Source organism: Calonectris borealis, chromosome 6 (genome assembly GCF_964195595.1).
Source record: "Calonectris borealis chromosome 6, bCalBor7.hap1.2, whole genome shotgun sequence".
NCBI lineage: Eukaryota > Metazoa > Chordata > Aves > Procellariiformes > Procellariidae > Calonectris > Calonectris borealis.
In genome coordinates, this window is record NC_134317.1 from 43,009,369 (window position 1) to 43,029,885 (window position 20,517).

At 39.9% G+C, this 20,517-nt stretch overlaps 1 protein-coding gene across 12 annotated transcripts in view; it reads left to right on the forward strand.

Moving 5' to 3' along the window:
- The window catches only part of USP40 (ubiquitin specific peptidase 40), a 37,948-nt gene extending 17,976 nt beyond the window's left edge, over nucleotides 1-19,972 (forward strand). For 4 of the 12 annotated variants that reach the window (XM_075153807.1, XM_075153797.1, XM_075153800.1 and 1 more), the window contains 18 exons: nucleotides 729-799; nucleotides 1,922-2,241; nucleotides 3,178-3,304; nucleotides 4,051-4,108; nucleotides 4,779-4,832; nucleotides 6,443-6,531; nucleotides 7,187-7,273; nucleotides 8,063-8,099; nucleotides 9,721-9,785; nucleotides 10,383-10,457; nucleotides 12,190-12,316; nucleotides 13,422-13,516; nucleotides 14,750-14,868; nucleotides 15,249-15,314; nucleotides 15,556-15,766; nucleotides 15,905-16,000; nucleotides 16,850-16,944; nucleotides 17,362-19,972. In XM_075153807.1, the coding sequence (XP_075009908.1) occupies nucleotides 729-799; nucleotides 1,922-2,241; nucleotides 3,178-3,304; nucleotides 4,051-4,108; nucleotides 4,779-4,832; nucleotides 6,443-6,531; nucleotides 7,187-7,273; nucleotides 8,063-8,099; nucleotides 9,721-9,785; nucleotides 10,383-10,457; nucleotides 12,190-12,316; nucleotides 13,422-13,516; nucleotides 14,750-14,868; nucleotides 15,249-15,314; nucleotides 15,556-15,766; nucleotides 15,905-16,000; nucleotides 16,850-16,944; nucleotides 17,362-17,470 (1,901 nt within the window). In that variant the 3' untranslated portion in view covers nucleotides 17,471-19,972. Of the gene's footprint in view, nucleotides 1-728; nucleotides 800-1,921; nucleotides 2,242-3,177; nucleotides 3,305-4,050; nucleotides 4,109-4,778; nucleotides 4,833-6,442; nucleotides 6,532-7,186; nucleotides 7,274-8,062; nucleotides 8,100-9,720; nucleotides 9,786-10,382; nucleotides 10,458-12,189; nucleotides 12,317-13,421; nucleotides 13,517-13,612; nucleotides 13,654-14,749; nucleotides 14,869-15,248; nucleotides 15,315-15,555; nucleotides 15,767-15,904; nucleotides 16,001-16,849; nucleotides 16,945-17,361 lie in introns of those variants that run through there. The other 8 variants (XM_075153798.1, XM_075153799.1, XM_075153801.1 and 5 more) reach the window with 8 other exon arrangements.
- Nucleotides 19,973-20,517: the final 545 nt, after the last annotated feature.

Genomic DNA, 20,517 nt, shown 5'->3' on the forward strand with positions numbered 1-20,517 from the left:
TTAAGAGTACATTAGTATTTTAAAATCATTGAGTTCTGTCTCAAGCTTTGCATTGTTACGCAATTCTAGGTGTTAGTCTTCAAAAACCTATTAGCCATTTTTAAATTTTATAGTCTTTGTGGTCTGTTTCAGCAAATTAGGGTTCTACCAGAACATAACCCAACTTTCCATGATGTTGACATTAAAATATAGAGGCACTCATAGCTGCTGTAAATACTCCTCCAGATGCTAGTACAGTTCTTCAAATGACAGTGACTTTTAAAAAATCTGAATCTGATTTATGGTAGGAAAGTAAAAGAAACTGCAGCATGGGCATTAGTATTGCAGAGAATGGGCTTGGAATGTACAGTATGTAACTCGGTTATTAAATCCAACCTTTTTATTTTAAATCTATTGATTCACTGTTAAATCTCATATAGATAATCCTGACCAGGCATCTTTGCCAAGTGCTAACTTAGGCCTCAGTTTGCAAGGGAAATTGAATTAAAACCTTCGTGCTGTGGCCCTCTTTACTTAGGAGAGTGCTGTTAGTGGTGTGTACCCACTTGTGTTGCTCTTGCTACATGAGTGACCCCTAACTTACCCACCGTAAATGCTGATCACACAGCAGCTTTTGTAATGATACACTTGAGCCAGAGTAGAATGTGCCAGCATATTTCAGTTTACCAGCTGACCCCGCTTGTCTGCTTTGCCGGGGGGAAGGAACTTGATGATTTGCTCCTTTTTAGGAGATGAGCTGACACTGGATGGCATTGGGCTGGCTGATGGAGCGGACATCTTCGTGTGGAATGGGAAAGAGGTAAAAGAACCAAATACCCTCTCTCTTTGTCAGTTCTGAAGAGAGAAAATGCAATATCCAGACACGTTTTTGGAAATGTCAATCTGTTCTGCAGATGTGCTGCTGACATACCAATGTTGGTTCTGGGGACACCGCGTCAGCCTCATCTTGGATACTATGTCTTTACAGCTTTTCATGTACCTTGAGTGATGTACAGTCTGCTGCTTGTTAAAATTATAAATAGAATTATACTATGCAGAAAGTGATATGGTCAGATTGATAGGTGCCTGTAGATACCCGATGCCGGTTACATTGGAGTGTATTCTGAAAACATCTGGTGCCTCTTGGAAGGAGATAACAAAATAGTGATTACAATGATAGTAATGAGATAACAAAAACTTATGCCCTGTAGTGAATCGTTCCACATATAAAATTAGACTTTTGTGCTCCTTTTCTAGTGTTGCACCTTCCTTTTAATTTAAGGCTTCTGCTTAATTTTCAAATGCTTGCCTCAGTGGTTATATAACACAGTGTTTTATTCCATCTCTGTAATGGGATAGAATATTACTTTTAAAATATTTTTGTTGTAAAAGTACACATTTTCTTTCTGATTTATCAAAAAACCTTCTCCAAAACCAAAAGAAAACATCTAGTAACAGAGTCGTTCGTGTCTTGGTTGTACTTTTGGTATGGTCTCCAGCTTTCTGTGTGATCACATTGCCTTTGTCAAGAAACTATGTTCTTTGCCTAGGTTGAATATCAGAAAGGCCAGATTTTAAAATCTAATTCTTTTGGTCTGTCTCAGTCACACTTTTGGGTAATTCCTTAATACCCTGAGGGGCTAACTTCCTCTATTCTTAATCCGTTGGAGACCCAAGTGTCCACTGGTTTCCCAGCTACTGTTACCGATATATTTACTGTATGTGCAGACTCGGAACAGACCTTAATATTATGCTTTCTCTTCCGCACGCCTTTGAGTTACTCTGGTATTCAGTAGGCATTTGGTCAAACGTGTCTTATTTCTAACGAGGAGAGAGGGTCCATCTTTTTGTCTCAATAATTTTATTGTTGTCATTTATTGCTGTCCAGTCTTTTCTGTATTTTATTGATCACCATTGCATAAATCTTGCTTCCTTACTTCAGGTTGGTGGTACAAAGGTGATGACAGGCCCTGATCATGAACCTGTGGTCATAAACGTTCTTCGTTTAGCGGAGTATAACGAAGGAGGGAAGGGTCAGCATTTCACAGAATCGCAGCATGTCTTTTCATGCAGCACAAAACTGAGTGATCTGCGCAGAGCCTTAGCACCATCAGGAGGAATCATCCTAAAGAACGGCTCGGGACCAGATAAAGAAGCCAAGAACTGGGAAGTTTTTCTTGAAGGAGATATGAAGGAAACCGTCAAAAGTGTTGGTCTGACGGATGGATGCTCAGTACTAATCTTAGACAGCCATGACCAGAGGTAACCGTTTTGATTACAAGTATAATTAAACAAAAACTCAATTCTGGCAAAATCTGTTTCGTTAAAATTACCCGATATAGATAGGTGGGTTTTTTTTTTTCCCCCTTTTAACTAATTGTCACTTCAAGCTTTTTAATTCAAGATAATGTAATCTTAAGTTTTGGAGATCAGGTGCTTACCAACTATCAGATATTTCTTTGCTCTTGAAGTGCAGTCACATCCTTTGACTTAACTTGTAAAGGGAAAAACCTAGCGAGAACAACTTGTGCCCAGTGTGCTGGCACATCTTTGGCATGACCTGAATTTCTGAGGTTTGAGTTGTGTGGTTCTCTGAGGGACTTGGTGGGATGAGAGAACAGAGCAGTATCAGAAGAATATGCAGCTCTGCTGAATCTCCCAATTGAATCTGAAGTTGCCAGGGGCAAATTTCTGGTCTCATTTCACGTCCCAGTGTACGGCCCTGAGGTTAGGTTCCTGTTTTCAGAGACGTGTAAATGTGCTTGTTATATAAATTCTGACTTCCTAGTTGAAACAGTACTGAAAAATTGAGATTAAATCAAGCAGTGAGAGGATTCTTCACCAAGAACTGTTTCTGTGGTTATATACAGTAGCAGAGACGGAGAAAATCTCAAATTTTAGTTATGACTAGGTACGCTTTTACCATATTTTTTCCGGAAGCCTTAAATCCAGCCTCAGAAAGTGACTTAGACTCTGAAGTGCCTTCAGAAGCTCAAGTCCCATTGAAAGCCAGTTACCAAAACATAGCCCAGAGATGCCTGGATGCTGCCTGAGGCCTCTGACTCTTACTCTGTGACATGCCATCGCTATTAATGACCTAGGCATTATCGGTTTGAGAGCTTTGGTACTTAGCGATCTAGCCCAGACAATGTGTAGTTTCCCTGTCTTTGACCATCTTTGCATTGGTCATTTTTACAGCTTCGTGAATGTGTCAAGTGGCAATTTGACTGCTTTTACATATGACATCAGCTGGCTCCAAGTTAAAAACTTCTGCAGAACGGAGGATGAAGAGAAACACGTTAAAATTACTGCCACTATTGAAACAGTAAGGAGTCTGATTGTTCAGGGATATAACACAGGCTGTTTCTCTGAAAAGCTTGGCCAGTGCACTTGAGCCAATTAATGAGGAGTCCGTCTAGCCTCAGGGCTGAAGTTTTTCTGTGACGAAAATAGTGTGCAACTCAGAGTTACTGCTACTGGAATATTTTGACTGCTGTGTAATAAAACTGTAATGCTCGTAAGTTAAACTAGTGCAGTCTACATCAGTGTGTTTTAGCACTTTGCACCATCCTGTAAACGTATGTTTGGTGAGGCTATGTCAGTAAACAAAACCTAAAAGAGGAGGAAAGTGTTACTTCTTACTTTCAACATAGGATAGGAAAAAATGCTGGTTTTCCCCCAGGGGTGGATTTCTCTGGTACCTTTTCTGCCTTTTAAATTATTTCCTGTTGCAGAAAATATGAAGTAATACTTAGTTTTTCTCACAAAATTACTGTTTGTGAAATATTAGTCTTTTGATAGATCCAAAAATTAAATACCACTTTCTTTTCTTTAGAATACTGTTTTTTAGGAAAATTTCCACAAATGTGTTATGATACCAGGCCATTTATTTATTATATTAGGTATGATAATGTTAAAGAAATGTTTTCTCAGCTGTGTATAGTGGTAACAGGAATAATAACATAACTAGGATGCATTCCAAGTGAAGGCTGCCTTTTGTGGACGGGCATTTGAACAGCAGGTGTGTTACTGGAATTCTGTATTAAAGGTGTTAATATTGCTTTCTTTTAGGTGATGTCAGATATCAAAATGAAAGCAATAAGGGAGCTTCAGCTAGAGGAGGAACTGGGTAAGTATTCAGCTGCTTTACTTTTAGATCTGATAATATTAGACTTTACTGGCTGGCTTCCTGCTTTTTGCATCAGTCCATTCAAAACAGCAAATGCATTGCTGTTAGGAGTTTTTTTGGGAAGAAAGAAGGTGCAAAGGATTTAAAATTCATCTAATTCTGAATAAAATTATTATTTTTCCTAGCTTAAAAAAAAAATCGGTGTAAGTCTTGATTAAATATATTTTACAAAGCTTTTATATTTCAGAAGCTGAATAGGAATAATCACGTTGCCTTACTAAAGTATTACACTCACAAGTGAAGATGATTTTTTTTTTTTAAACCTTATTCCTTTCTTTAAGACACTCCAGTTTTCTTTCTTTCAGGTTGATGCCTTTACTTTTGGAAGCACTTGGTCAGTTTTGTAGTATTTTACTGATTGTGGCTAACAGCTGGCTTCAAAGAGAAAATAATCTTTCTCTGAAAGGAGAAAAACTAAAAGTGTTCGTGAAGTCTCTAGGAATCTCTCTCCAACTGTATTTTTGATGTAATGCCTCCAGAGGGAGGCCTCTAAGATAAAGTTGTTGTCATTAATCTTAAATATGTTATCTGTCTAACCTTCTAGGCCAAATTTCTTCTTATTTGAATTACTTCATACATTTATCTCTCTTTCCTGCCCTTTTTGTTACAGCAAATGACAGCTGTCTTAGACCTGTTAGTGGAAATGGGAAACTTCTGTCTCCAGGTAAATTTATTTATTTAATCATTGTTCTGTAAGAAGTTCAATTGGGAGACTTTAAGCTTCCCTTTGTCCTTTCCAGGGAGAATTACACACACATAACTCTACTAATTTCGAGGCTTAACTGAAGCAGTTGTGTGGGGGTTTTTTTCCATTTTTACTGTTTATTAACAGTACCAACACAAAGCTAGAGGTTAAACTTAAATGGTTTTATTTACTTGCTTGGTTTTATTACTTGCATTCCTAATAAGTAAAACTGATTAGCATACCTGCTGTTGTTTATTGACCACATGCTTCAAGACTGTGGGAATTAACAAAGTTCTGTTTCCCATACTTTATAAATTGAAAAATCTCCAAATGATCTGTTTTGAATCATATTTAATACATTACAGAGCAACTTTCTAGATGTTCCAGGAAGCAGAGTCCTTGTTCCATGTCTTTCTAACTTCTATTTCCTGAAACAAAATGGACTAAATGTATTTGTTAGAGTATTGATGCGCAAGGTTGGATTTTAGAACAGCTTGAGCAGCAAACTTGAGTCCTGTGGTGATGGAGGAAGCACTGTTAGGCTCCTGTTTGTTACGAGAAGGCAACTCGTGTCTGTGGTGTATGAAGCACACTGAATAACGTGTGAATTTCTGCTTCCATAAGAATGGAGGAACATGTTCATAACATAGCCTGCTCTTTGATTTAGATGTCACTCTATAACTGTGCTCTTGATGACCAGTGTTCAGCAGAAAAGGACCCCCAGATTTGCTTTTGCCGTTGTTGGGTCAGTAGTGAGAAACTGAGTGGATCAGCTTTGTGCTTGCTGGGAAACATCTTCTGTGTCTTTGTTATTTTGCTAATATATTGCATTAGTAAAACACAGCCATTCAGCGCTTGTCAGGCAACATCTGGAGTATTGTGTCCATTTTGGAGGCTCCTCAGCATGAGAAAGAAGCCCTTACAAACTAGAGCCAGTCCAGAGAAGAGCACCCAGGATGGTTTGCGAGCTGGAACATATGAAAGAGGAGGGAAGCTAGGTTTTTCCAGCCTAAAGAGGAAGAGGCTTGGGGGGAGGAGGGGTAATTGCCATCTTTAACTCCTTAACATGGACCTGTAGAGAAGGCAGAGCCAGATTATTCTCAGAGGAGCACACGGAAAGGATCAGAGGCAGCAGGCACAAGTTTCAGCAAGGGAAATTCCAGCTGGTATGGTGTGGGGGGAAGGGAATTCACATTGGGAGTGGTCATACAATAGACAGGGAGCCCTGGGAGGCTGGAAGATACCCATCCCTGGAGGTATTCAGAGCTTGACTGGAAAAAGCCCAGAGTGAACTGATCTGACTTCAGAGCTTTGAGCAGGAGTTTGGACCAGACAACCTACAAAGATCCCTTCCAACCTAAATTCTTCTGTCACTCCATATACGAGGGGTGGTGGGGAGGAACCTTTATAGAAATGCTGCTTTTCTCTCATCATAGGAGACTTACAGATCTGACGTCAACACTCTGGAAGTGAAGTTCTCTAAATGTCACTGAACATTTTTATCTTGCTCTAAAGAGCAGCATAATACAATGGGTATTTTCGGGAAGCAGCAGCTTATGATGTTCTCCTTGTTTTTGTCCTCCCTGAAGTGCCTGAGGATTATACTGTCAAGGAAGCGGAACTGAAAATGGGAAGCTTGCTAGGGCTGTGTCATGGGAAAGCTCCAACTTCCACTCAGGTATAGTAGTGCTGTGACTGAAAAGAGTCTCATGCTGCTTTTATGTTTTGTTCGCATTTCCCAATATTTCATGTAGTCCTCTTTTTACTCTTGTAATGGTTGTAAACGGCATGGAAAAAAATGCTCAGTGACACTGAGAATTATAGATATCAGCATGAAGGTTCACACCATTTATCTCAATTGCAGAAGACCGAGAGCATAGATATGACCGGTTAATATAGCTCATATGATTAATGGTAAATCATTTATCATTCGTCTTTTTGTGGTTGTCCAACTTTTGGGCTCTCATGTGCATATACTTTTGTAAAGAGCATAAAGTAAGAAAAGGGGGATATTGCTTTTGATATCTACAAGTTGTAAATACGCAAGAGAAGAAATAGTTGTATATTTCTAAAGATCAGAGTGCTAGCAGGTTTTCTCTCTCATTTGCAGCAGACAGGTACGGATGGTTAATGAAGCTCTACTGCTGGCCATAACTCAATTGCATGTGCTTCTCTGTGCTGCTTAATTGTTTGCTTTAGCCCAAAGGAGGTTCGGTGCTGTTTGACTGATGGCAGGCTTGCAATAGCTGGTATATGTGTGTATTAGGAGGTGTTATTTCACAGTATTTCCATACTTAAATATGTATTCTGATAGTTTATACTTGCTTTTTTAGCTCTTCTTATATTTTATTGTTGGGAGTGACCAAAACACAAGCCCTGAGATGGAGATAGTTGTGGAAGAGACTGCCTCTGTCAAAGAGGTAAGTCTAGCTGCTTTTAAAAGCTTTTGTCATGCCTGTGTCAGGTCTGCTGCTCCTGGAGAACTTTGCCTTATATCCGTGCGTCACTTCAGGTCATCAGGAGACGCTGAGGCAAAGGAAGTGTTTCAACTCCAAAAGGCCAGCCGGGAAGAATGCCTTGGTCTTTCACCAAGTAGTAAAGAGACATCCTTGCTTTTTCCCAAGGATGAACATAGCCCGACTGCTTCGTGCATGGCTAGCCACTCCTTTTATACACAGCAGTCCTCAGCATGATACGCAGTCACGGCAGAGCCTGCCACAATTCCTTGTAGTTCGTCAAACTCTGAAGGCACAGAATTGGAGTGAGAGGAGTCGGGAAGAACTGTGCACAGAGCGAAGGAAGCAGTTCTCAGTACTGCCAATCCAGACTCCTGGCACAGAGTGTTCACGTCTACGAGTAGTCGCTGGAAAGTGTTGAGTTTGCAGTTTGATTTCGAAAAGGTGCATCTCCAAATTCTGGAATGGAATTTGTTCAAGTAAAGCAACAAACTGACAGCACAGATTTCTTTTTAACAGTTTGTAAAAGCTGACTCGCCTGACATGGTAAACTTCTTGCCTGAAAACAATCTCATACTTGAAGGGTTTAATATATAGCTCAAATACACCATGCCTATGTAATTATATTGTTTTTAGGAATTGACCAGGAATCATTCAGTCTTTATGTTAGAAAAATCTAGTCTAGATTTGCTGAAGACTTTATTTCCCAACCAGTGCATTGAGGCAAGTCTCACCATATGTTTCTTTTTTCAGTGTCTAAATTTAATGCTGGAAAAATCTGGATTATCAGGTTAGTTGTGTTATATTGTTATTTAATGATTTTTTTTTTAAAAAGGAATTTCCAGATTTCTAAGACAACTCTTGCTACCCTTAAAACTTAAAAGTCATAAGTTTGTTACAATGATCTGTGTGTCGTTGTAATGTGAGGAGGGGAAAGAATGATAAACTTGCAGTCTTGTTGTGATAAAAGCTGGCTGTGCAGTTGTTCTTGAAAATCAGTTTCAAGCTTTATATTTAAACAAAATATGGCAAAATCCATAGTTCCTAGGCTGTGTGCTTGGGTGCAGGTGGAGGTGTTTGGCTGTTCTGGCAAGATTTGCTATTGTAGTGGGAACCACTGCATAATAACTGTAAAAAAATAATTTTTCGTCGCTTTGCAAAAACACGTTATTCAAAATGAGATCAGAGGTTGGCCATTATTTGGGAATCTGAGTGGTAGCAGTTCTCACTGCTAAGCTTTTCGGATTAGAATACGTGAGGATTAAGGAAGAGATATAGACAGCACTAGCATGACACATTAATGTCCTGGCTGAATATTTCTTTCCATTGATGCTGACGGGGAGGAAGGAGGAGAAGAGACTTGGAGTGGCATTGTTTTCCAGCTTTCATTCTAAACATTCATTGAATACTGAATTTGTGTTGCAGTGGAAAGATGGCTGCAAATTCAGCCACGCTCCAAAAAATGTAAAGGTTCACCTGAAAGACTTTACTGTCAGAATATACATTGAGTAATTCAAATGAAAATTAAATATTGTGCTCTTGTATACATGTACGTATGAGTTGAAATAGTTAATAAAGTCTTGGAAATATAAACTTAACCTTTTTCATTTCCCTATAGTATAGGTCTACTGCCAAGAAACAGTGGTTCTGTTTTTATTGCTTTATTTTATATTACCATTTTTGAAAAATTGAATTTGGCCTTGTGTAGAATTCGTGATCTGACTGCTCTCATTCAAAGAAATGTCAGACTTCACTGGATTTTGATGTTGTTTAAAAAGACTGCAAGGTGTTCTGGTCCCCCCCGAATTTATTGATTATATTCCTTCTGGGCTTGTTTTTTTTTTTGTTATGAAAGTCAAAGTTTATTTTCATTACTTATTTTGGCCAAATTAAAAAGTTTCAATTGTATTTGTTCCTTCTCTACCTGGCGCACTTTAGATATAGGTGCTAAATCTGAAGTATTGTAGTTTCTGGACTACACCATCTCTTTTTTTTTCTTTTTTTTTCCTCCAGAGTGAAGTCTCCTGGTAGGCAGTTGGGGAGGGGAAGTTGGATTTTTTCCTTATAGTGTAGTTTTCATTTTAAGGAGCCTGTCATTGATTCAAATGGTATGTTCACATGGAAATTCCTTTGCTTTCCTCTTAAACCATGGAAATTACCTAGGTAGCTGAGGAAGAGACATTTATACAAATATGAGAAGACCATTTCCAAACAGCAAAGTGTTTCTGGGGTCTGGGGAAGGACATGAAGGTGGTACTTCATTCAATTGGTCAGAGTTGTGTTTGAAAAACAAACAAATAAAAAACAAGCAAAGGAACCCCTTAACGCTTATTAAGAGTTTTGTAATGTTTTTTCAAAACAGCGTTGTTGGCTAATTAGTTTTCCATATGTATGTTTTTGTTTTTTGGTAGGTGACAACTGGCATTTGAGAAGGATTGACTGGTGCTATGAAGCAGGGGAAGCATTAAGTCAGGAAGTAAGAGGGATCCTATTTTTGACTTGAGTCATGCGGTAGTTTATTTACTCCATTTTTCTGTAGAGGCTTTCTCTGAAGAGAGCTGCCTTAAAGCAAATGCGTGGTGGTTTTGTGTGTGCTACGTTAGTACACGCACTGTTGTATTTTCACAGGGCCTTATGACGAGAGTGTTGGGGTACCTATGGTTAAAATGTAAATCTTGTGCACCTGCCTCTTATTTTCAGGGGCTAGGATTAAGCCATATCCACGTAGTTTTTTCCAAAGTCTAGGCTTACCGTGCATTAAAGCTACATCTACAAAGAAGCATGAGGTGTCCGCTGGTGAGATGTGGAGGTGCAAAGGAAACACACAGCTCGACAGGATGCTTTGGAAGGAATCCTGCAGAGCAGGCTCCTGTGGGTGCAGTACTTGCGTGCTGCTGCACAGCTGTCTCCACGCCGTGGATGTTAAATGGATATTTCTGTGCTCTTTGGTGGAAAAGCAAACCGCCTTGGACCTTTGGCATGCATGGCTTCAAAACCCACCAACATACACTTTAGGAAACAAAGCACAAGAACACGTGGACTTACAAGTGTACTGTGCTTTCTCTTCCTGCAGAATGCCACCCTGAAGGAACTTAATGTTTGCAGAGGAGATACTTTGGTTATAACTGAGGGAAAGCTTCCACCAAAGGTAAAACAAGAGAGTGTTCTTTAGTCAGTTGACAGCGTCTGGAGACTTGAATATGATAGTAATTTCTTTTTTTTCCTCTTGTGTATTTTAAAATTCTTCCATCGGTAAAATTCTGGTTGGCAATAATGAATAATGCTTTTTGTAGTTGTACAGCTTTTTAAATTTAAATCAACATTTATAATATTCTTAGTCTGTCTATTTTTATTCTTCTTTCAACTTCTGTAGTAAAAGGCTTGCCCATTGCAGCTTCTTTGCCTAGGAGTGTGTTAAGGTTAACAGGTCTGGGGGAAATGAGTATTTCTGGCATGCAAGGTTCTTGCGAAGGCACAACTCTTATGCTACTGCTTCCTTACAAAATCATAAAAATAGAGGAACTTAAGTGTTTGCCTTCGGCTCATAATTGTACTGAGGGTCGCGTTTGAAAAGGGAGGGCCCTACTGGGAGACCCTCTTGTCAGCGATGGTTATACAGATGGAAGGGTTCTTTGCTAACAAACCCCAAGCAATATCATAGGACAGTTTGGGTTGGAAGGGACCTTTAAAGATCACCTAGTTCCAAAGGCAGTGAGGTGGCTTGTGACATCAGGAGGAGGACACTGTGATGGCGACAAGTGTGTTTTGGGAGTTGGGAGGCCTGAAAGATGCCCTGATGTGGGAGAAGGAGGAGGGTTGGGGAGGCTAAGCGCCCCTTTCCTGGGGATCGCTCCCCTGTGCCATTCTGCCTTCCCTTTCGTACAGGGACTGCCCTCCACCTCCCCTTGTGTGCCCTGGGCTCCAGCCCCCTCCTCATCCCATGCCTTGGATGATATGGTGGCAACAGTGCCCCAGGGGGGTCAGGGGTCCTCAGTGACCCCCCCACCCACCTGGTTCTCTGCATCTGGTGCAGCCCCCCATGCCTGACAGTGGTTGAGAGGGGGCAAAGCATCCAGAGATCTCGCAGGCGGGAAAGGGAGGCCCAGCTGCCCCGCGCAAGGTCTCCCAGCACTCCCTAAAAGAATTGCCGACTGCCAAGTGTTGCGTGGGCCCTTCTTCCCCGTCCCCCAGCCCTGCCCCTGGGGTGTGGAGAGGTGCCATTTCTTCTGCACTGAGCCCCGAGGGAGAGGGGAGCAGAGGGACTGCAGTGCCGGCGTGACACGAGGAGCCTGTCGGATATTCTTTGCAAGTGAATATCTTCAAAAATAACATCAGTCAGGTCCTAGGACAAACTTGGAACTGTTGCACATTGCCAAGAGGTATCTTCTAGGGATGGTTGTAGGGGGAGTTTTTGGAGGCCACTGCAACTGATTATTCCTGTAGGCATGTTATAGGGCTAGCTACAGTCCTAATCTAGTTTGACAGCTGTGGTATGCCTGTCTCCGCTTCCATCAACCCCTTCCCTCTGAACTTGTGTTTTCACATAGATTGTGCTTTCATGATTCTCATGCCGAAGCTTTTCTGCAGAGACATAGTGTTACAAGATTCCCAGTTTATCCAGCAAATTTTGGAGTTCTTCACAAATATTGCTCTTGCAGCATCTGATCTTTACCCCCTGTATGGATTACATAAAACTCTAGTCCCTGTAAAAGTAGGAAGTGAGAGCTGATGATGTGTGATCTTAGATGAATGCCAATGCCTTTACAAAAGCTCAGATTTGAACCAGTCTTTTCCTTTTTCCTGAGATGAAGGTGAAATTGTTCATTGTCTACATTGGAACACATGAGCTAGCTACCCGGTACTTTCTGTTCACTTTGCAGGGTTTCCTGAAAATACCCATCTGGTGGTTCAAGTCTTCAAGTCATATGAAACGTGGAGAGAACACACCAGACCAAGTGAATGGGATGACCTGCAAGATGGATGCTTTGCAGGTGTCTCCTGCAGGAGGTGAGCTTGATCGGTTTTTGAAAGGAATCATATGGCCTGGTTGTCTGTGATTGCACTGAGGGCTTTGAGTCAAAACCAAAATTTTAATCCAAAGCCTTAAAATCCTTCTGAAATCTATGAGTGACTGTACAAGTTTCAGCAAGTTTATGGTGAAAGGAGCCACTTGGGAGACATGCAATTTTTTTACCAGGCCACAAATGCTGGATGGTGCTGTCCTGACATCCTTAGCTATATTTGGTCAAGGGTAAGACCTCCACTAAATTTTGAAGCAGGGGTTCTTTACTTGTCAGTAAATAAAATGGCTTCTCCATACCTGAAGGCAGTGGCAGTACTGTAAAGCATCTACTCAATGAGCATACAGGTGATTGGCTTCAAACGCCAGACTGCTAATATCACATTTAATTCACTTCAGGCTATGTTGCTTTTTGAGAAGCTGTAAAAGGAGTGATGAATAAATCTTACATAGAATAAAAGACATTACATATAGTATTTTAACCTGCGTTTGTTCTTCTAAAGGTCAAATCAAAAATCAGCTAGGGTAGGAAAATCAAGTGAGGGTTGGGAAGGAAGAAGAAAATTAAGTGGGGACAACTGTGAATTGGAAAATGAAAACCAATTTTCCTTGCTACAGGAAAAATAATATTCTTCCTTCGCTACTGAGCTGTGTTGCAGAGCAGGACTCCTCTCCTTTTAGAAGGTTTATTTGCGTTTTTCTCCTGTTCTCTCAAACTTTTTGAGTTTTACTTTCTCCCCTGATGATTTCGGTAGCATAGATAAGAGCAGATTTAAGTTTCCTTGCAACACACTCTACATTTTAGAGTCATAACAATAATTAATACTATTTACCAATGTGAATAACTCGTCTTAGTTTAAAATCTGCAGTATAGGATCAGTTTGAACTCTTCCTCTTTGGCAACTAACAGAACGTATTTTATCAACTGTATATTATGTTTCTTTAACTGCCCTCCAAAAAAAATTGAGGTCAGATCCCTTCTCCAAGTGAAATCTCACCTTGAAGTGACTGTTATCTCTTAGGACGATAAACAAAGTCATGTTGACTCTTCTGTTGTTTTTTTCTTCCTCCTCCCCCTCACCCCATCTAAAGATTCACCAGAATACATCCACACAGACATGGATCTTTGTTATGCTGGCAGTATAGAAATAGCAGGAGAAGCTTCTTTGGAAGATCTGAAGATGCAGGTTAGATGTTCTCCTGTATTGGAAATATACAGCAACACTGTGATTAATTGAGCTCTATTAATACCTATTTTTTATTTCCTTTTCCCTTGTCTCCAGTATGTTCTGATATGGCATTTGCTTTTATGCCATGTTCAGTGGTAAGTACCAAGAGGCAGTTGGAGCATGTAGCTCAGAGAATTCCTTAGTATGTCCCCTGCAGTTGCCATCCTACCTGTCATGTGTCCTGACCTGCAAAAGCCTTGTTGCACTTCATCTGGAACTTTGGCTTGCAGCCCTATCTTTATTTCACAATGTAAAAATTATTCATGAGACGCACACACATACAAGCACTTCCTAAAAAGCCACTTTCCATTTCCACATTGTTCCTGTATTAGTTTTCTGCGTCCTTCTTTTTTTTTTTTTTTTGTATGTTGAATCTAATGAATAAAGAATTGCTTTTGATGCGCAGAAGGTCATGTTTGTCATTCAGGAAGGTATAGCTTAGTTTCTTTGGCCAGAAACTAAGGTGCCTTTTTGTGCTTTTTTTAACCATAAAAGTATGATTTTAATACACTAAAAAACCCCAACCCAACCAAAAAAAAAACCCCAAAAGCAAAAAAACCAAAAACCCAACCAAAAAAACCCCCACCCAAACCCACAAAAAGACATAAACAAATCCTATCATAAGGCTCTTTATTGTTTAGCCAGTCGGTTGTTCTGCTTAAACTGCATGGGGAAGGATATCTCATCTGATTCTGATCCATACCAACACTTACTGTTTTGGGTGCGACTTCAGTTTCAGTCTCTGGCAAACTGCTATGAAAAACTGACCATTTGCACCTTGTGAACAAGGAGAATTGTCTTAGCATGGGAAGAGTACTGTTTCCTTGATAAGGGCTTAAAGGAGCTTGCTCAGCACTTGGCTAGAGATTGGGGTAATGATTCTGTCAGCCTCATTCCCTCCCAGTTATACAAATTTTGGTTAAAAAAAGAAATTCAGTACTTTTGAAATGTAAGTTAAGTTGAGAAATGTTGGGAGGGAGTGAAGTCCAACTTGCTTTGAGGTTGAGAAGTAAATATGTCGATCACAGCCACTACCTGTAAGTCACAAGCAACAGCTGGTGTGGAATAAATCTAAATACCTTGCCCTATTTCTGATTGCTTCAGTATTGCATTGAGAATTAATCAAGTGGTTTTCTTTTTTTCCAAGAAGACTGGCTGCTAAAATTATTAAAGACATGTTTCTTTTTTCAGGCTATGACCTTACCATGCTGCCAGGAGCAGATTGTCCCACTGCCCTCATTTCTCAGAGCATGGACAGTGGACAGTAAGCGTCCAGGCAAGCTTTTACGAAACAACAAGCAGCAACTCAAGTAGGTTTCCTATTGAATGTGCAAGTAGCTTTGCAACAGACTGACTGTGGACTGGATTGTGGGATGGATTGGTGGAGAAATAAATCAGCTCAGTCAAACGTAAACAGAAAGCTCATTTCTGGTTACTTCAGTTTTTTAACTTGAGAGTTGTGGAAGGAGGAGGTGTGTGCATAAGTAGATCATACCATGCTTACTCTGCTACGCTTTATTTTAGGTGTTTTTAAATGCAATTTTTGTACTTTTCTGAGTTTTTCGTTTTTGTTCCGATAGCTTCTTGCTTTGGTTTTCCAGAACAGCACAGGTCTACTTGACTAGATTTTTCTAGTCAGGAACTTAGAATATATGACTGGAAATGTGTATAATCTTTGTTCTGTTTTCAGTGACTATAAGCTGGGTGCCAGAGTGGAAATCTGCATCGAACCTTTGCAAAAAGAAGAGCGTTTGGGGTAAGATCTCAAGATACTTATTTCTTGCAGCAGTGCATTTGAGATGAGACTTAATTGAGCGGCTTTTAACTTAAATACTGTCTGTCAGGATTACAGATGTCAGTATGCGAGAATACTTCGGAGCTTATTTTTTGTTTTCCACAAACAAAAATAAGGGAGGGCAGGAGGGGGTGAAAACTGGGAATCTGGATTCTGAAAGCCTGACTCACAAGAATGGTCTTTTTTCTCTTCCTGATGACAGTCCCGATGAACTGCTGCTTCGAGTACAGATGGGCATACCAGGGGAGAGGGACTACTATGACTCCACGGATTTGGTGTGGGATATCTCCAAAGAATGCACAACCTGGGCACTGAGGCAACGAGTGGCTTCTCACTATTGTCTCCCTGTAGATAAAATTGAAATAGCCAAATACTTCCCTGAAAAATTTGAGTGGCTGCCAATATCTAGCTGGGTAAGATCTGGAATGACGGAATCCAACAGTTGTTTGAGAGAAGTATGCGTTGGTTTGTGCTGCAGTTCTTGAGCATGTGTATTTAAGCAGATTTCTGAAATCTGCCATGTACGAATCTTCTGCTTTGATTTTATTCAGACACAGCAAATTTCAAAGAGGAAACGGAAGAAAAAACAGGAGAGTTTACAGTCAGCGCCTTATCACCTGAAAGATGGAGATATCATTGGCGTGAAGGTAAATTAACTTAGCTTTAATTGCTGCACAAGGATTAGGTTCAGGCACTGTCCTCTGTATCTTAATTTCTTCCTGGTTTTCCTGCATCCTGCTACATCTCTATGAAAGTACTGGTATGTGAATCTGGACAATACATTGTGTGGATTGTTGCTACCGGGGCTTTTTCTTCTTCTTCTCCTTTTCTTTATCAACCTGATTGAAGTCTCATGCTTTCCCCCTTGGTACCGGCACTAGAGGGCAATACATTAGGGGCTCTTGTGCAGCTCTCAGCCAGTGCAAGCAGTCAGTTTCTGCTCTATGCTTGAACGCTAGCCAGAAGGAACTGGATTTTTTTCTTGTCCTTATTTTCTTGACTGTTTTTTTTTTTTCCAATTCAGAGTAAAATCCAAGAAGAGCACCCTTTAAAAATCATATTGTAAATTTAAACCCGTTACATTTTCCGAAGAATTATTACACATCTATTCCATTATTTAAAAAAGAATTACACAGCAGCATATTGAGCTCTGAAGTAGCAATAAGGCTTATTTAGGAGACCTCTGAAAGAACATACTGGCTGGGTTTTAAAGCAGTACGCGAAAAATCTGATGTCCTATCCTGATGCATTAGACTATCAAGAGAAATCTCTGAATAAAGCAAATTCACTGTTAAATACAAAAGCTAAACAGAGGAGTTTAATAATTTTTTTTGCCTTTTTGAATCTTTTCCACTTAGTTAACTTGAAGTTAATTGCTGTAAAACTAGTTTGAGGAAATGCTCTGAAAATTAATTGTGTAAACTGAGCAACATGCGGGAAATAGTTTTGGTAGATGAAAATTATAAACCAACACACTCAATCCTTTTTCACAACAGAATCTTCTCCTTGATGACACTAAGGACTTCAGCACAGTGAGAGATGATGTTGGAAAAGAGAAACAAAGGCAGCTTGCGTTAGAAAAAAAGAAAAGGTATTGAGTATTTATATTTATTTGTCTTTAGAAAGATGCAGACTGTTCTTTGCCACTTTTCAGACTAGTTTGATACCTGGGTAATTTTCTGGGACAGTGCTAGCTGGGTGCTTTTAGAGCACACAATTCCAGTAGTCCTGAAGGAAGTGCTCAGGTAATTCAAACTCCTGGCTTTAAGTGCCGTGTTCCTACACCAAGCCTCAGTTTTGCTCTTGCAACACACTACAAAATTTGTCACTGCCTCTGGAGATGAAAAATGAACTCCTTGGCTGCACTGGCCCTGCACAGATTGTAGGCGTGAGCCTGCAATGTCATTCTGAGAACAAAGTGGAAATCGGGTTCCAGTCCAGGCTCATGCTGCTGTTGGTCCTAAGGCTCAACATTAATATTGGGCATATTGATTTTTTTTTTTTATAGTCGGCAAGCCGAACGCTTACAGGACCATGTTTTCTCTGAGGAAAAGCTGAATATTAAGCACCGTAAACCAGAAGTGGCTCTTTCTATCAATGTGGGCGTTTTCAGATAGCACCAGGAGATGATTTGCTGACCAGACCATACTATCGATGTACTCAATTGGAATGGAGTACCTCAGCTGGACCAGCAAGAGGGTCTTTCCCGAAGTGTCTTCAAGAATCACCGAGACAAACTGGATATAGGATTCAGGATAACTCTGATTTTCTTTTAATCTCTCTTGGGGAAGTGCTTTAGCATCCCTTTATCAATGTGGTACTTATTCTCAGGCTAGGTAAATGCACTTTATCTATGAGAAAACTCATTAATATATTGTATAACCTTTTGGTGACTGTTTTGTAATCTCCCTAAATGCTTTTTTTTGGTCAGATGCTGATGCCTTGCACCATCATGACAGAATTTGCTGGGTTTTTTATGCAGTCATAATCATCTCTTTTTAGAAATTTTTTTCCACTGAAGTTACTAGTGATACCAGAATTTGCTTTTGTCTCTTTATATCTAAACCTAAGTCTGTAGTAGCTGGAGTCAGATTTCAGGAATGAAGGAAATGTGGAAATCTCTGGACAAAGTGTACTAAATTGGCTCAAAAAAGGGCAAGTTCAGAATTTGTCAAGCTCTAAAACCTGAAGACCTTTTGTGATATGGAACAACTATGCGGTAACCTTATGTTTTAAAGTTGCTAGGGGCTTTTTTGTGGTCCATAAGCTTCATTACAACCAAAACGGATGGAAAAAATTGGCAGATCTGATGTTTGGTCTTAAGTGGAACTCAGGAAAAAGGCTTGTATTTATTTTCAGTACTCTTATTCAGAGGACTTTCCCTCATTTCTTATCTTTTCAATTGTTCTAATATTCTTTGTTACATTTGAGAAAATGCTTCTCTTGGTGTCACAAAGATGACTTATAGCCTCCGTAACGGAAGGAGACGTATGCGGCTAGCTACCAGCTGAACTCAGTATCAAAGGTTCTTAAGTAAAATGTTTACTGAATGCTTGTGAGGCTGGATCTCAAGATTGAGAACACGTGTAACTAGCTGATGAGAGACCATATTTTTCTTACCCCTGAGGCTGGGAATCAGGGTTTACCAGAAGTTGACGCTGCAGCATCTTTATCGAAACTTTTCTAACGCTTACAATACTTAAACTGTGTTTCCCCCACTGTATGTGACTATTTGTAACTTAATTTCCCATCAGGTTCAGAATTTTCTTTGAGCACAGCTAGTACTGACAAATTAACCCAAACTCCTAGTGGCGTTAATTGTTTATAATCAAATTCTAAACATGTTTTGAATGATAGGGTGAAAACGGAATGGTGGAAGTTAACACACAAGTCATGTGCTGGTGGCATCTAACGCGTTTGCCTTTTATGGCTGGGGACCCGTGCAAATGGATTGCCAAATGGAGTGAATTCTGCTATCAAACACACTACAGAGCCTTGTTGAACTGCACAAGTGTCCAGAAACCTGTTCTGAAATGAGCAAAGCAATTGTTCAAAAATAGCTTTTGAACATAGCCTGAAGTATCTTTAATTAAAACTGTGATAATGAGAGGACAAAATACAAATCACTTTTGGGGGCTACTGTAAACTTTTAACCTGTTCCTTGTACGTGTAGGAGATATTGTAGAAGAAGATGCCAGTAGAGCAGACTACTAAAATTTTGGCTAATGTGAGAAGATCTCTCATTTACCTTTTATAGGTTAACAATATTCTGGTATTTCAGACAGCTTCAAGACAAAAACTGACACTCTCAGCTATCAGCAACAGAAAAAAAAAGTAAAAAGCACCTTGAAGCATATGATTAGTATTTATTTCTTTGCATATCTTTAAAGTTCAGCAGGTGCTTCTATCCTTTCTTAGGCTGATCTGTTCAAGAAGGGGATATTTTAATTTCCTTGCTGTTTTGGTTGTAGGTAGGCTTTACCTGAATCTTGAAATCCTAGTTTTATGGATAGATTTTCTGACTGAGGTGAGGGCAGCCAGTTGCTTTCCCCATCTTTTTTTTGCATCGCCTTCTTCCATATCAACAAGCGTTCTTCCAAGCCAGAAATGATCGCACATGCTGATTACTAAGGTAAGCAAGAAAGGTTGGTGTTTGCAGATTGTTCCGTTGCATTGCACTTACTTTGCTGTCACTTTAATTCCTCCAGTTCCTTGCTGGACAGCTGTACTGAGCTCAGCCTTCCCACCTACCTTTAATAACTCTAGTCTCTTCTTGAAAACACAAAGTTTGGAGAAATTTAAATATGGATTACAAGTACTGAGGTGGGGATTTTAGTATGTGCCTTCGTTAAAGTGTAATGTAGCAGCGCCTGCACTGAACCAATCTTGGATTATTTCTAATGTTGGCTCAAAATGCATATTTTTTTCCTTAAAACTATTGTGGGTCATTCCACAATGAGAGAGTTCATTAAAAATGGGGGTGGGGAGAGGGAACACCTTTTTAAAACGGAGTCTTTTTGATTCCACAGTTTATGATGGTCATATTCCAAAGCCTGGAAAAGCTTTCATCTTTATTTTTCAAGTGTTCTTCTCAAAATAAAAAGTCATTTCTATATGTCGATTTGATTTGTCTGTGCATGTCTCACTGATACATTGATTGGGAATGGCAGGAATTGGTTTCTAAGATTGGACGGGGCCCAACCTTCATTAAGCTTTAATTTCCGAATCTGTTCCTAAGACAGCATTCAGATCTCCCTGCGAGAAGTTTCCCCAACCCGGCTGGGGTTGCACTGTGCGAAGACCTGGCTTCAGTTGGAGGACTGGGATTTTGATGCAAGTTAATGTGATTTTTAGCTGGTGTTTTTCCCCTTTTTCACAAATCATGGTCTAATATTAACCGCCTGTTATTTCAGCAGCCAGTTCTTGCACAAATACAATAATCTGGTCTATTTTTCAAGGGAACTAGCATAAGTCATCTAGAGGACTGTGGCTCTGCATAGAGTAAGAAACACAGATCGCTAAGGAATGGTTGTCTTTTGTATCTGCTCCTGGTGCAGTCCTTGTAAAAGAGCAAGCGTTCAGCTCTGGGAATCTTATTATGAGAAAACTGTGGATTTTCTTTTTCTTTTCCTCATAACCGATTCCAATTTACTTAACTGATTAT